Here is a 15,146-nt window from a genome sequence, read left to right on the forward strand (position 1 = left end):
ATAATAATAATAATAATAACAACAACAACAACATAGCAACAACAACAATAATAAACAAGCCAGGCATTGGTGGTGACTGCCTTTAATCCCAGCACTCATGAGGCAGAGATAGGTGAATCCCTGAGTTGGAGGCCAGCCTGGTCTACAGAGGAAGTTCCAGAACAGCCAGGGCTACACTGAGAAACCATGTCTTGAAAAACAAAAACAAAAAACAAAACAAACTCTGATACTTAAAGGTTAACCCAAAACTCAAAAAAACTGCGCAATGTTTAAAGTTGAAAAGAATAAAAATTGGGATCGGCGGGCATGCATGATGGAACACAACAGTAGTCCCCAGGTGCATATCCTGAGACAGGAGGATTGAAAAATTGGGGCCGTCTGGGAAACTTGGCAAGATCCTGTCTCAAAAAGAAGTAAAATAGGGCTAAGTCTATAGTGCATGTGTCAAGTTAACACTTGCCTAACATGACCGAGACCAACACACACACACACACACACACACACACACACACACACACACACACACACACACACGCACGCACTGTGTGACTTCTCTTTTAACACCCATTATCAGTAGTTTAGCAGAGAAAAATGCCTGCCTCAGAGCCTGACCACCTGAGCTCAATCCTTGGAACTCACATAGTGGAAGGACAGAGTTAACTCCTAAAAGGTGTCTGATTCAACCCTATCTCGAAAAAAAAAAAAAAAAGTTGTGATTCTACATGCCCTCTGAGACACACACACACACACACACACACACACACACACACACACACACACTTGCAAATAAGTAAATGTAACAAAAACCATTTTAAAAACTACCTTCAAGAACCAGGGACAAGCTGAGTGATGGTGGCACAGGCCTTTAATCCCAGCACTTGGAAGGCAGAGGCAGGTGGATCCCTGTGAGTTCAAGGCCAGCCTGGTCTACAAAGCGAGCCCAGGATAGTCAAGGCTACACAGAGAGACCCTGTCTCAAAACACCATTAAAAAAAAAATAGAACAAGGGGCATGGCCCAGCAGGTGAAGGTGACTGCTGCCATAGCTGATGACTGGAGTTCCATGCCTGGGACCCACATGGTGGAGGAAGCCCAACTCCCAAAGGTTGTCCTCTGACCTCATGCACACTGTGGCACAGGCATGCATGCCTCCACCCCCACAGATGCGCACGCGCGTGCACACACACACACACACAAATAATAAACATTTGTTATTTATTGAGACTCAGTCTCACTGTGCATCTGGAATTATGTAGACCAAGCTGGTCTTGAAGTCACAGAGATTAAAGGCGTGTGCCACCATGCTCAACTAAATACATGTAATTTTTAGAGATTTTATTTATGTTATGCATACAAATGTTTCACCTGCATATATGTCTATGCACTTCCCGGCATGCCTGCTACTCGTGGAGATCTAAAGAGAGCATTAGAGTCCTTGGAGCCGAAGCTAAGGCAGCTATGGGTGGTTGTGAGCTGCTGTGTGGGTGCTGGGACTCAAACAGGGCAGGGGCTGAAGCCCAGGTCACAGAGCAGTGCTGCTACCAGTGTGCTCAGCCTGCTTCATCCCAGTGCTGAGGACCAGCGGCCCTGGGCTGGCGGCACTGTCCACGATGGGCATGGCCCTCTCAAATCAATCATCAAGCAAAAAATAAAAATAAATAAATAAATAAATAAAAATAAAAGGCACTGCACACTAATGCTATGGAGGCATTTTCTCAACTAAGATTCCTTTTTCCCAGATGACCTTACCTTTGTGTTAAGTTGACAAAAACAAAAACAAAACAAACCCAAAACACTAGCCAGCGTTATCTCCTGACGAACTATCAGGTATGTGTGGTGAGGGTAGAGGCAGGCAAGTAGTGGAGGCCAGGAGTTCAGGGGTAACACTAGAGTTTTAGCCAGGCCAGGGACCAGCACTAAAATAGACTGAGGAGCTGTGTGTGTGTGTGTGTGTGTGTGTGTGTGTGTGTGTGTGTGTGTGTGTGTGTGTGTGTGTGTTGCTGGGGATCAAAGCCAGGGCCTCTGACATGACAGACAAGTGCTCCGCCACTGAGACACACACCTTTTTCATGTCTCTCTCATGCACACACAGTGCCCTCTGTTTTGTCAGTGTTATCTTACCTTTTTTTCCCCTTTTGGTTGTTTCATGGGTTAAGAATCTGTTCTGTTTTGTCGAAACAGGGTTTCTCTAGTGTCACCCTGGCTGTCCTAGAACTTGCTCTTTGGACCAGGCGGACTGGTTTGAGTACTATGAAAGGAGGGTGGAGAGTAGCCTGTCCTGCCACCTGAGGCCATGGTGAGGTCCCTGTCCGTGCTGCTGCTAAGGGCTCTGTGGTCAAGCAGCAGCAGGGGTCTGTGTCAGTGTCTGTGACTCATATTACCATCAATAGTCACGCAGACACCCCTGGTCTGGGTTGCTACCTGGACCAGGTTGATGTCCAACAGCTGTACAGAGCTGTCCCTGTACCTCACTGGCTGGGGCACTCAGAGTGGACCCTGCACCACACCTGGGCAGGAAGTAGAGCTGGTTCCAAAAGTGTGAGCGCAGGACAGCTGGACCCACCACTCATCTGCCTCGAGGTGCTATGGGTGAGGGAGATCCATCCCATCTTCCTGCGAGGGACAGGAGAGCTAGTCCAGCCCCTGGGCGGCTGCAGCACTTAGGACAGCAGGCCCTACACCTTGCTTGGACAGCACAGAAGAGCTGGCTCTGGTGTAGTGGGTGTAGGTGAGCTGACCCTGAGGGGATGAGAGCCAGAGAGTTGATCTTACCCCTTGCAGGCTGTGGTACTGGGTGAGCTGGCCCAGGCAGTGCTGGAGAGCTCACCCTGGTGGTGTGGGAGGGCCGGTGGGCTAATCAGTTCAGGGACCACCCAGGCCCAGATCCAGGGCTTTAAGTTGGCCCACCCGAACATCTGCTCCATCTACGAACCGTTGAAGGACATGAAGGGGCCAGTCCTGCAGATCCAAAGCTGCAGGATCTCCTTGACAGAACCCAGGACAACAACAGGATATCTGAAGAGTCCTGGTGAGGTCCAGTTTTGATAGTGTGGCAGAAACCAGAGGTCTCGAGCCAGACCAATGACTCGCTGCAATGAACATTTCAAGTAAAGTTGTGTGGACGAAAGGATGTACAGTGGGACACACTGTGACACACTACATACGCCACAACAAGATAGTTTTGTTGCTTTCTTTTTTGGGGGGGGGGAAGGTTGAAAAGGCAGAGGGGAGACACGAAGGGTGCGTGATGTGAAATGCACAAAGAATCAATAAAACATGAGATTGTGTGTGTGTGTGGGGGGGGGGTGGTATGTGCATAAGACGCAGGTGACCTTGGAGGCCAGAGACATGAAATCCCCTGGAGCTTAAGTTACAGATGGCTGTGAGCCACTGACTTGGGTGTTGAGAACCAAACTTGGGGCTCCTGAAAGAGCAAGCGCTCTTATCTGCAGAGTCTTCGCTGCAGCCCAGTTGTTCTCTTAGACAAGATCTTTAATAGCTCAGGTTGGCCTGGCACTTAGTATGTAATGGAGGATGGTCTGCCCCTCCTGATCCAAGCATCTCCACTTCAGAGTTCTGGTCACACCTACCTCAATATTTCAACGCCACTTTCCTTAGGGTTTAAATGCTTTTACAGACACAATTTTTATAAGGAAAACAAAGCTGGAAGAGATAATTTTAAGTTTTGTTTTGTTTTTCGATACAGGGTTTCTCTGTGTACCCTTGGCTGTCCTGCACTTGCTTTGTAGACCAGGCTGGCCTCAAACTCAGAGATCTACCCGCCTCTCACCCCCGAAGTGCTGGGATTACAGATGTATGTGCTACTGTGCCTGGCTGAAGAAACAATTTTAAATTAAATAAAAAACAAAACAAAACAAAACCCACAACGACAACAAGACCAAAAAACTAAGGCTGGAAGGAAAGACCGCGAAATGAACTGAGACCTTGTTTCCTGCCCCACCACCCCACACCACTGAGCAAACCCTGCAGCTCCCACAGGAGGAGCCCTGTTAAAAGGAACACAAAACACCTGTTTCTTTCACTTAGCACCATTTATTGTACTAAAGGTAAGCTTTTTCAGAAAACTCAAAGTAGAAAACAAAGTCTGAAGAACACACTTACAGGATAACCAAGGGAGTGCACACGGGACTGGACTCATGTCATAGGTCTCCATTTTCTGGACAGCACAGAGAGCAGTATTAAAATTTCTAGTTTAATTAGACAAATATAAGATCTTTTTGAGACAGAAATAAGTTTAAGAAATAAAACCAATGTTGCAATACTGGGGCACCTGCGGACTCCCCTCACTCACAGTGGGACCCTCCACACGGGCATGTGGCCACTTCACTCATGGAATGTTGCAGACTAAGGAATGACCCAGAAAGGGTGGTGGGAAATGTCAGTATTTAGTTCAGTCGTTTGGCTGATCTTGAAGCACCAGGCTGCACTCCAGGAGCCCAGGATGTGGACAAACACTCCCAGCAGTCACCCTCAAAAGAAGAGCACAGCATACTGGGATTTATGCAGTGCTCATAGGAACACAGAAAAGTTAAGTTACAAAGTCAGATGAAGACCAGGCAATGCTGGTGCACGCCTTTAATCCCAAAACTCTGGAGGCAGAGGCCGGAGTATCTCTGAGTCTGAGGCCAACTGGTCTACACAGCAAGTTCCAGGACAGCCAGGGTTACATAGACCCTGTCTCAAAACATGCTCTCCCCCAAAACAAGAAAGAGGGGGGAAAAGCCAATTAAGTTCAATGAAAATCCTGATACAAAACTGTACATTCCCAAAATCTCAGCTACCACAAACTGCTTCAACCAACCAAAGCCCCACAAGGAACAGGCTGGTACAGTGGTCACACGACGTTGAGGGAGCCTCTCCTCTGCCTTTCAGTTGACTGTCTCTTCTGGTGTGTGCTACCATACCAGGATCCCCTAATTTTTCTCTATTAGGGGAATTAAAAACAAACAGTTTACAAAATGTCTGACAGAAGTAATGAATATGAACATTTGAATATGTAAGACAGGCTGTGACCATGCATAAAACTACTACTACATGTCTGGAATGTTCTGTGACCCACTGTTTGTAGTGTGTGGCTGAGTGGAGCTTCAATACCCCACCCTGAGTCAAGGAAAAAGAAAAAGAAAAAAGAAAAAGAAAAAAAGGCAGAGCCCAAGTGGAATGCCAGGGGCTGACAGGAACAGACATTCTCACTTCTGTCCACAGCTTCCTCAAAGATAGGAGAGCTCTGCAAACCCAAAATTAAACACGAGGACTGCTCTTTTTTACTGTCTGTAAATGTCAAAAAGAGTCCTGCCAGAGTGGATCAGGAAGCTGCACTAACTCCAGTTCCAGGCAAGGCAGGGACACAGTATGTGACCTTGTGTCACAATAAGAAAAGTGAGAGCAGAGCAGGCTGTGGGGCACACATGTGCTCCTAACACTGGGGCAGGGGACACAGGAGGATCAGGAATTCAAGTGCCTAAGGATAGTCTGGGCTACATGAAACAGTCTCAAAAATAAAAAGTGGTATAAAATAAACAAACAAAAATTAGAAAGTGCTGAGACATGGAAAATCAGAAAAAGTTCTTTCTAAACACAGACCACTACGCTGTCTCTTCACTCGCACACTTAAGGTTTTCCTCAGACAGAGAGGCAGACCCTCCAGGCTCTCCCACCAAGCACACTGGAGACTGAAGACTCCTGATGCATCAGGCACTGGGCTCTGCATGCCGGCTGGCCCAGCCTCCAGCCTTCCCAAGCAGGAGGCGGGTGCCCTCTGTTCAAATGATGCTGCACTCTCCAAATTAAAGGACACACTGCAACCCCCACTGAAGAGCTTACACAAACATCCTTACACTGAACTTCCAGACTTAGCAGGAAGCAAACTGAAACCCTTCCTCGGATGAACGCTTCTAGAAAGGGCAGCTTCAGTGGCACTTTGCATGTTTATCCTTAAGCACCACAAAGCCCAGTGACATTAGTTAAACCTTCTTTTTATGCAATGGAGTATGTTTTACTCCGAGAGTGAGACATTTTAAAACCGAAAGCAAGTGACCTGTCCTATGTGTCGATCAAGACTCAGAACCATCAAGGCTGAAATTCAGGACCGCTAATCTCAATGGACTCCTTCAGGCTCCTCTCCCAGAGGCTGGTTTTCAAGGTGCTCTCGGGTCAGCCGCCGTATGTCCTTCTGCACATTTGGGTGATCTTCCAAATCTTCATAGAGTGACCTGACAATGTCCAGCCTCCTGTAGTTCTCAGGCTTGACCAGGCTTCGCACAACCTGAAGGCACCGCTCTTTCAGCGTGTACACTGCAGGAGAAGGAAAGGAAGCCCTCAGAGGCAGACTCGGTCACATGCGGAGCCAGACACCACCACCACCAATAATCACAGTTACCTGCGGATTCTCACTTTAGGGTAAGATAAAAGTGGAGCCTGCCATAGTGCATGCACTTCAGCAGGTCTCACTGTGGGGCACACGTGATAGTGCACTTCAGCAGGTCTCACTGTGGAGCACACGTGATAGTGCACTTCAGCAGGTCTCACTGTGGAGCACACGTGATAGTGCACTTCAGCAGGTCTCACTGTGGAGCACACGTGATAGTGCACTTCAGCAGGTCTCACTGTGGAGCACACGTGATAGTGCACTTCAGCAGGTCTCACTGTGGAGCACACGTGATAGTGCACTTCAGCAGGTCTCACTGTGGAGCACACGTGATAGTGCACTTCAGCAGGTCTCACTGTGGAGCACACGTGATAGTGCACTTCAGCAGGTCTCACTGTGGAGCACAAGTGATAGTGCACTTCAGCAGGTCTCACTGTGGAGCACACGTGATAGTGCACTTCAGCAGGTCTCACTGTGGAGCACACGTGATAGTGCACTTCAGCAGGTCTCACTGTGGAGCACACGTGATAGTGCACTTCAGCAGGTCTCACTGTGGAGCACAAGTGATAGTGCACTTCAGCAGGTCTCACTGTGGAGCACACGTGATAGTGCACTTCAGCAGGTCTCACTGTGGAGCACAAGTGATAGTGCACTTCAGCAGGGCTCACTGTGGAGCACAAGTGATAGTGCACTTCAGCAGGTCTCACTGTGGGGCACACGTGATAGTGCACTTCAGCAGGTCTCACTGTGGAGCACAAGTGATAGTGCACTTCAGCAGGTCTCACTGTGGAGCACACGTGATAGTGCACTTCAGCAGGTCTCACTGTGGAGCACAAGTGATAGTGCACTTCAGCAGGTCTCACTGTGGGGCACACGTGATAGTGCACTTCAGCAGGTCTCACTGTGTTCATATCTGGTTCATGAAAGTGGCCTGGGCTATTTTTTCAACTTCAAATGTGAAGACACCTTCAGATAGTAACTTAAGGAGGCCCAGCAATGTCTGTTTGGGAGAGAGTATCACAAGGCAACAGATAACCAAAACACTGTGCTCCTGGACGGAGGGTAAGCACTACTATTTGAACTCCCTGAGAGCTGGGCATGGTGGGTTATTCATGTAGCCACAGCGTTCTGGAGGCTGAGGCAAGGCCTCTAAAGTGAAAGATAGCCTGGCCCTACATAATCAAGTTCCAGGTAAACCAGGGCAACAAAGTAAGACCTTATCTCAAATAAATTAAAATAAACAACAAAAAATACATCAGGCACAATGGTACAAGTATATAGTCCTAGCACTTAAGAGACAGAGACAGGAAAAAATGCTGGAGTTTGGTCTACATATCGAGTTCTAGCTCTGCCAGAGCTACAGAACAAAATCTTTCTCAATAAAACAAAACAGACCAAGCACAAACCTTTAATCTTAGCACTCAGAGGGCAGACACAGGCAGATCTCTTGAAGTAAGAACCAGGACTGCTGCAGCTACACAGTGAGATAGTGTCTCAGGAAAAAAGATAGAGCGATGGGGGTGGGAAGAGACTGTGTAGCTGTCCTGTAGGTCCACCTGCCTCTGCCTCCCAAGTGCTGGGATTAAGGGCGTGGCCAACAGACCCATTCTTTTCACTTTCCATTTAGAGACAGGGTCTCAGAAAGTTGCTCAGACTGGCCTTAAATTTGCTCTGAAGCCTAGTTTTGACCTTGTGATTCTCCTGCCCCAGCCTCCCGAGTAACTGGGCTCACAGGGCTGAGCCACCAGGTTCAGCTTCATGCTGTCCTACTCTCCTTTGTTCTGGGATTGCAGGGCACCAGTCTGCTACAAGACCACAGTCCTGCAAGAGATGCCTTGGCTTAGCCAACTTCTTAGAAGCCTGAAGTGCTTTTGAGACACAACATCTTTGTTCAACACAGGACAGAGAAATGGATACTTCCATTTCATTTATGGCAGGAAAACGTCTCTAATCGTCAAGGTCAGCTCGGGCTACTCAGTTCCAGGGCAACACGGGTTAGAAAGCTAGATCCTACTTCAAAGGAAAAAGAAAAATGTAAGATTGGCTATCAACCTGGCAATGTGATGTTGGCAAAAATAGGCTGTCCATCAACGTTGAGGGATGGCACAAACAGTTCCGTTTGGTTAACCAGAAGTCCATCGTGGGTCCCCGCATCCCGGAAGAGCCAAAGATGACCTGTCAATGCAAGCAGAGGATGTTAAGAAGCCACATAGGTCTGGGTTAGGCACATGTTGTTACCTCAAGCCACAGGAGACACTTGCCTCTCACTCTGCTTGCTGTCATAAGAAAGCCCTTCCACAAGGAGAGCCGACAACAGCACTCCTCACAAAGGATCCCTTAGACAGAGAAAGCAGGGCAGGAAGTGGGAAGGGGCTGAGTAAAAAGAGCAGGAAAGATCCTTGTGGGGTAACAGAAAAGTTCTCCTCTTTAATTTCACCCAGGTATTGCTGCAACTGCCCCAAACCTTCAAAGCCCAGAGGTCTCTGTGCCTTAAAGATTATACCTTTATTTTAAAAAAGAGGGGACAGAGCTGGGCATGGTGGTACGTGCCTTTAATCCCAGCACAGGCAGAGGCACGTAAATCATTGTGAATTCAAGGCCAGCCTGGTCTACAAAGCGGAGTCTAGGACAGTCAAGGCTATGCAGAAAAACCCTGTCTCAAGAAATAAAAAATAAAAAAATAAAAAAAAAAAGAGGGGACAGGGTTAACCAAGGAAAGGAGGCAAACTCCAGAGATAAGACGGTTTTGGGGAAAAGTACCTCAGAATACTGCAACCTTTCATGGGACACAAACTTACTTGAAGACTTAGTGGGTGTCTTGTGATATTGGGGACTGAACCCCTGGCCTCCCACCTGCCAGCAGGTGCCATAGTTATAACCAGAAGCCCAGCTCAAAACTGATAAAAAACCTTTTAGGACAGGGTCTCACTATGTAGGCTCAGGCTGGACTCAAACTCATGGTTTGAGACTGCCTCAGCCTCATAAAAACTGGCATTAGCTGGGCGTGATGGCTCACACCTTTAATCCCAGCACTCGGGAGGCAGAGGCAGGTGGATCACTGTGAGTTCGAGGCCAGCCTGGTCTACAAAGTGAGTCTAGGACAGCCAAGGCTACACAGAGAAACGCTGTCTCGAAAAAAACAAAAACAAACAAACAAACAAAATAAATAAATACTGGCATTATAGGTATGTGTCATCATGCTTGTCTTAATGCTTTTAACATATAAAACTGGGCACAGGACTAGAAATACTGCACAATAGTGGAATGCTTGCCCCGCATGAGTGAGGGCCTAGGTTCAATTCCCAGTAGTCACCAATCCCAAATAAATTTTTAAAAATTAAAAAATCAGGCACAGATAAATCTTAGAGAATACAAAATTGATACAAGTTTCTAGTAAACTACAGAAATTTTGACTTCTGTTGTGTTCTTCCTCATCAAACATTAAAAGTTTGGTATAAAAGACAGACTGCAGCCAGGTAGTAGTGGCTTTAATCCCAGCACTTAGGGGAGGCAGAGGCCGGCAGAAAAACAAAAACAAAACAGACTGCTGCATGCTGAGGCCTTCTTTCAAGCAAGCAAGCAAGCAAATTAAGTAAGTAGGAACTAGAGAGACGGGGACTCATCGCTCAAGAACACTTGCTCTCAAGAGGGCCCAAGTTTAAGAAGGCCCAAGTTTGTTTCTCCTCCCCCCCCCCCCCGCCCGGGACAGAGTTTCTCTGTGTAGCATTGGCTATCCTGGACTCATTTTGTAGACCAGGCTACCCTGGAACTCACAGGGATCCACCTGCCTCTGCCTCCCGAGTGCTGGGATTAAAGGTGTGCGCCACCACCGCCCGGCTCTAACAACCCTTTGTAACTGCAGTTTCTAGCAATCAGAGCCCCTCATCTGGCCTCCATAGGCACTTCATACATATGGCACAGATATACCCTCAAGCAAAACGCCCTTACACATAGGGGAGAAAAAGACAGGGACAGAGCATTTGCTTGCCTGGCATGTAAAAAAGCCTGGGCTTCCATCACTAGCACTGAAAGAAATGCCACAAAAACATAAGACAGTTCAGTTCTCCTCTCTATATAAAAAAAAAAATAATTTGTGACGCGTTAGTTTATTTCATCTTACTGTTTTTATTAAGTCAGAGTATGATGTAGCCCAGCCTGGTTTGACCTCCTGAGCATCATACCTCCATCCTTTTCTCCAAGTTACTACAAGTGTGTAACAAGTGTGTAACACCATGCCTGACCTGCAGAACGAGCTCATCAAATGTACCACCAGGAGAAAAGTTCTAACAAGATCCTCCCTGGATGGTTATGGAAAGTGAGTCTGTTCACATGTATGATCCTGGGACACCGGAGGCTGAGGCAAGAGGACCACCCCAGCTTGTTTGTTTGTTTGCTTGTGTCTTAGTCAATGCTCTAGTGCCGTGACGAGACATCAAGGCCACGACACCTCTTATAAAAGAAAGCATTTAACTGGGGCTTGCTTACAGTTTCAGAGGTTCAGCCCATTATTGGCATGGCAGCACCCAGGCAGCAGGCAAGAGAGATGCTGGACCTGACAGGGGCTTCTGAAACCTAGAAGCCCACCCCCAGTACATCCTTCCTCCAACAAGGCCACGCCTACCCATCCTTTCAAAAAGTGCCACTCCTTCCATAAGCATTCAAATATATGAACCTGTGAAAGCCACTCCTGTTCAAGCCACCACAGTTGGCTTTTCCGAGTGCAGGCATTCAGGACATCGGATCCCAGGAGCTGGAGTTACAAGGAATTTGTGATCTGCATGACACAGGTCCTGGGAACCAACCTCTGTAAGAGCCGTATGAGCCGTGCTCGGTGACAAAGGCCTTTACTTGAATTCCAGTACTCAGGAGGCAGAGGGAGTAGCATCTCTGAGAGGCCAGCCTGATCTACAAATTCCACAGACCACTCCCCTATCTTTTTGTTTCAGACACAATATTGCTGCACATCCCAGGCTGGCCTCCAACTCACTGAAATCCTCCTGTTTTGGCCTCCTAGGTCCTGGGCTACCACACCCAGGTCTGGTTTTTTTGTTTTGTTTTGTTTTGTTTTGTTTTTCAAGTGTAGCCTTGGCTATCCAGGACTCACTTTGTAAACCAGCCTGGCCTCGAACTCACAGCGATCCGCCTGCCTCTGTCTCTGCCTCCCGATTGCTGGGATTAAAGGCGTGCGCCACCACACCTGGCTAGATCTGGGTATGCTTTTCAATTACATAAATATGGCACTGTCAAACAGCCCCAATTCTCTAGGGCTAAAATTACCTTTTATACTTTTTCTTCCACTGTTTGGCAAGAAACAAACAAACAAACAGCCTGGGCCAGTCCTCTTGCCTCAGTTTTCTGAGTCCTGGGATTTTACACATGAGAGCTGCTTCCCTTGCTTTTCATAACCATCTGGACAGGACCTTGACAGAACTTTCCTCCGCTGACAGTGGTACAGTTTATAAACCACATGGTCAGGCTTGACACAAACCTGAAATCCTCGCACTCAACGGTGGAGACAGAGGGAGAGCGAACTCAACCCAATATTACATACTCAACTTGTTTTCGGCCAAGACTCCAGTCGGTACAGGGGGTCCCCAACTGTAACTGTTAGCTCCCTCAGCTGACTCTTATTCTACACCCTTTCTTCTGGGGAGCGTGCTCCTTACCTGAACGGAGCCCGACTCTGCCCATGGTTTCACCACCCCTCTGAGCCTGGCGCCTGGCGCAGCGATTATGACACCACCTGGTTCTTGTCCATGCATTTGTCTGTGCCCCTCAGGGGTTGTCACCACGAAGGCAGCCAGGCTTCGGATGCAGAACCAGACAGGGAGCCGGGTATATGGCGTCCGAAAGCATTTCTCGGAGTTGATGGAGTGGGTGGGGACAAAATGCTCTCTCTGGGTTGGAGGGAACGCGCCGCCGGGCCTGTTACGGCACCTGCGGCCTAGCGCGCGGCTCCTTACCTCGGTAGCTGTGGATGCGGCGGCCGGTGCCCGGCGGCAGCGTCGGGTAGGGCTGGGGCTCGCCGTCGAAGTTGAGCCACAAGGGCAGCACGACGCGCGGGCTGCGGTTGCAGAAGATGACCTGAGAGGGCTCACGCGAGTTCACCGAGCGCAGCACCGGCCGCGGCCGCTCGGCCTCCATCTCCGCAGGGCTCGGCTCCCCGGCCGCCTCCTCTAGACTAGCTGCCTTCCGGGGCATTAATGGAACTCTTCGCCTCCGGATTCGCAAGCTGGACGTGGGCGGCGCGTGCGTGCGTGCGTGCGTGCGCGCGTGCGGGCTTACGCGCTTCGGGGGCTGGTCTGGGGGCTCTACGCACTCTGTCCAGTCTGAAACGCGGAAATGGCCGCCCAGAGTTTTCAAGCTGCGGGGCGGGGCGGGGCTGCACGGAGCAGGAGCGGGCAGTGATGGGCGGGGCCACGGAGGCGGCTGGAGTTGTCTCTAAATATCCCACCTCCCAGACTTGGGTTTTTGGGAGGGCGTTTGTTCCTTCGGCTTGCTTCTTTTTCTTAAAGCAGAGTCTCACAGTGTACGCCTGGAACACACTATGTATACCCGGCTTCTCTTGAACTCAAAGATCTCTCTGCCTCTGACTCCTGGGTACAGCGGCTTAAGAGTTTCCTTTGTTTTTTGACAGCGTTTCCCTACCCATGGCTGGTCTGAAATTCGATGTACAGACCAAGCCCACTTCAAATCCAGTATTGGGATTACAGGCATGAGCCACGACGCATGGCCTCTCCATGTTTTTTTTTTTTAATTTACTTAAATTTCGTTTCTTCTCTTAAGGTCACCACGGGTTTGCCATATTTCCCTTTCCATCTATGGGGGAGGGGGATGGGGAGTCGAGACAGCGTTTCTCTGTGTAGCCCTGGTATTCCTAGAATTCGCTCAGTAGACCAGTCTGGCCTCGAATTCAGAGATTCGCCTGCCTCTGCCTTCCAAGTGCTGGGATTAAAGGCAAACACCACCACTGCCCAGTCCACCTATGCTATTATTTAAAGTTTTTCTCACTGAGGAGCTTTTCTCTATTTTTGACTACAAAATTAAAAATGTCTAGCAGAGTTAAAAAGTAGCATTTTAGCCAGGCGTGGTGGCGCACGCCTTTAATCCCAGCACTCAAGAGGCAAGAAGCGGGTGGGTCGCTGTGAGTTCGAGACTAGCTTGGTCTACAAAGCGAGCCCAGGACAGCCAAGGCTACAGAGAAACCCAGTCTCAAAAACCAAACAAGAAAAAAAGAAAAAAAAGTAGAATTTTCTCTCATTTTCACATCTGAATTCCCAAAAAACAGTATTATAGTTTTTGTTCCTTTCAAAAGTTCTTATGCACGTGAATAGAATTTTAAAATAGTTTCTCTTTTTAGACAGAGACTAATTGCATCTCTCCCATTGCCTGGAGCTCATTTAGGGACACTCCTCCTGCCTCCACTTTCCAAGTGCTGGCATTTTAGGTATGTGCCACCATTCCGGGTTCTAAGAACTAGCATACAACTACTCTCAATGGAAGTTCACTACCACTTAACACAGACGTTCATTAGTTGTTTTTTTTTTTCGAGACGGGGTTTTTCTGTGTAGCCTTGGCTGTCCTAGACTCACTTTGTAGACCAGGCTGGCCTCAAACTCAGAGCAATCTGCCTGCTTCTGCCTCCCTGAGTACTGGGATTAAAGGTGTGGGCCACCATGCCCAGCTTTTTGTTTTTAATTATTATAATTTAATTTCATGTGCATTGGTGTGAGGGTGTCAGATCCCCAAACTGCCATGTGGGTGCTGGGAATTGAACTCAGGTCCTTTGGAAGAGCAGACAGTGCACTTAACCACAGAGCCATCTCTCCAGCCCCTTCTAAGTTTTGTTTTGTTTTTCCTCTTAAGGCAGGTTAGTTTAATTGTATAGAACAAATACCTTCAAACAATACAAATTATACAATCATGGAGGACAGTGACAAAACAGAGAAGAGATAAATACCGATTATAACTTATTCCCATAACAGAAGATTATTTATCTCAGCAATAATCACCAGAGCTTCTCTGAATTTTTAATTCCCTGTTTTTCAGTCAGGTTCTTTATTTTCAGTGTTGAGAAATCAACCCAGAGCTTTATGTATGTCTGAGCTGCACTGGACAGAACAAAATTAGCATTTTACAAATACCATGTTATTATTATAAACCTAGTTTCTGCATTAAGGATGTTGAAAGGTGCAGGTGGTGATGGTAGTGGTGGTACACCCCTTTAATCCCAGCTCTTGGGAAGCCGAGGCAAGCGATCTGAGTTCCAGGCCAGCCTGGTTTACAAAGTAGGTCCAGGTCAGCCAAGGCTACACAGAGAAGCCCTAGTGTGTGGGAGCAAATGAGACAACACAGAGCAGTGTGATGGTGGCAACAAAGAACGTGAAAGATGACTAAATGGGTGGGGGGGGGGAATCAAGCAGGGTGTCTGGAGTCCATTTAGGCTCCACTGACTGAGAAATCACCAGGAGCAATAGAAATGTACTGCTCACACTTCTGGAGGCTTGGGCAGTTAAAAATGCGTTATTATTGGCCAGAGAAATGGCTTAGTGGTTAACAGTGTGTACTGCTCCAAGGACTCGAATTCAGTTCCCAGCACCCAAACCAAGTGGCTCACAACTGCCTGCTACACCAGGTCTGGAGGATCCAATCCAGAAACATGTGCATGGCCCCCTCCCTGAGACACAAACACATGTACATGATTTAAAAATAAAAACAGGGCCAGAGAGTTGGCTCCTTAGTTAAGAACATTCTTGCAG

The 15,146-nt window shown here is 48.1% G+C and overlaps 1 protein-coding gene across 1 annotated transcript; it reads right to left on the bottom strand.

The window, feature by feature from the left end:
* Nucleotides 1–4,032: 4,032 nt before the first annotated feature.
* VHL (von Hippel-Lindau tumor suppressor) lies at nucleotides 4,033–13,038 on the bottom strand. Its single transcript, XM_084766468.1, has 3 exons — nucleotides 12,351–13,038; nucleotides 8,440–8,562; nucleotides 4,033–6,314 (listed from the first exon to the last, which is right to left on the bottom strand). The coding sequence occupies exons 1-3, from the start codon at nucleotides 12,586–12,588 to the stop codon at nucleotides 6,118–6,120; spliced, it is 558 nt and encodes a 185-aa protein (XP_084622594.1). The 5' UTR covers nucleotides 12,589–13,038; the 3' UTR covers nucleotides 4,033–6,117.
* Between the last annotated feature and the right edge of the window lie 2,108 nt (nucleotides 13,039–15,146).

The sequence above is a fragment of the Acomys minous genome, assembly GCF_964271855.1.
Source record: "Acomys minous genome assembly, chromosome: 17".
Taxonomy (NCBI): Eukaryota; Metazoa; Chordata; class Mammalia; order Rodentia; family Muridae; genus Acomys; species Acomys minous.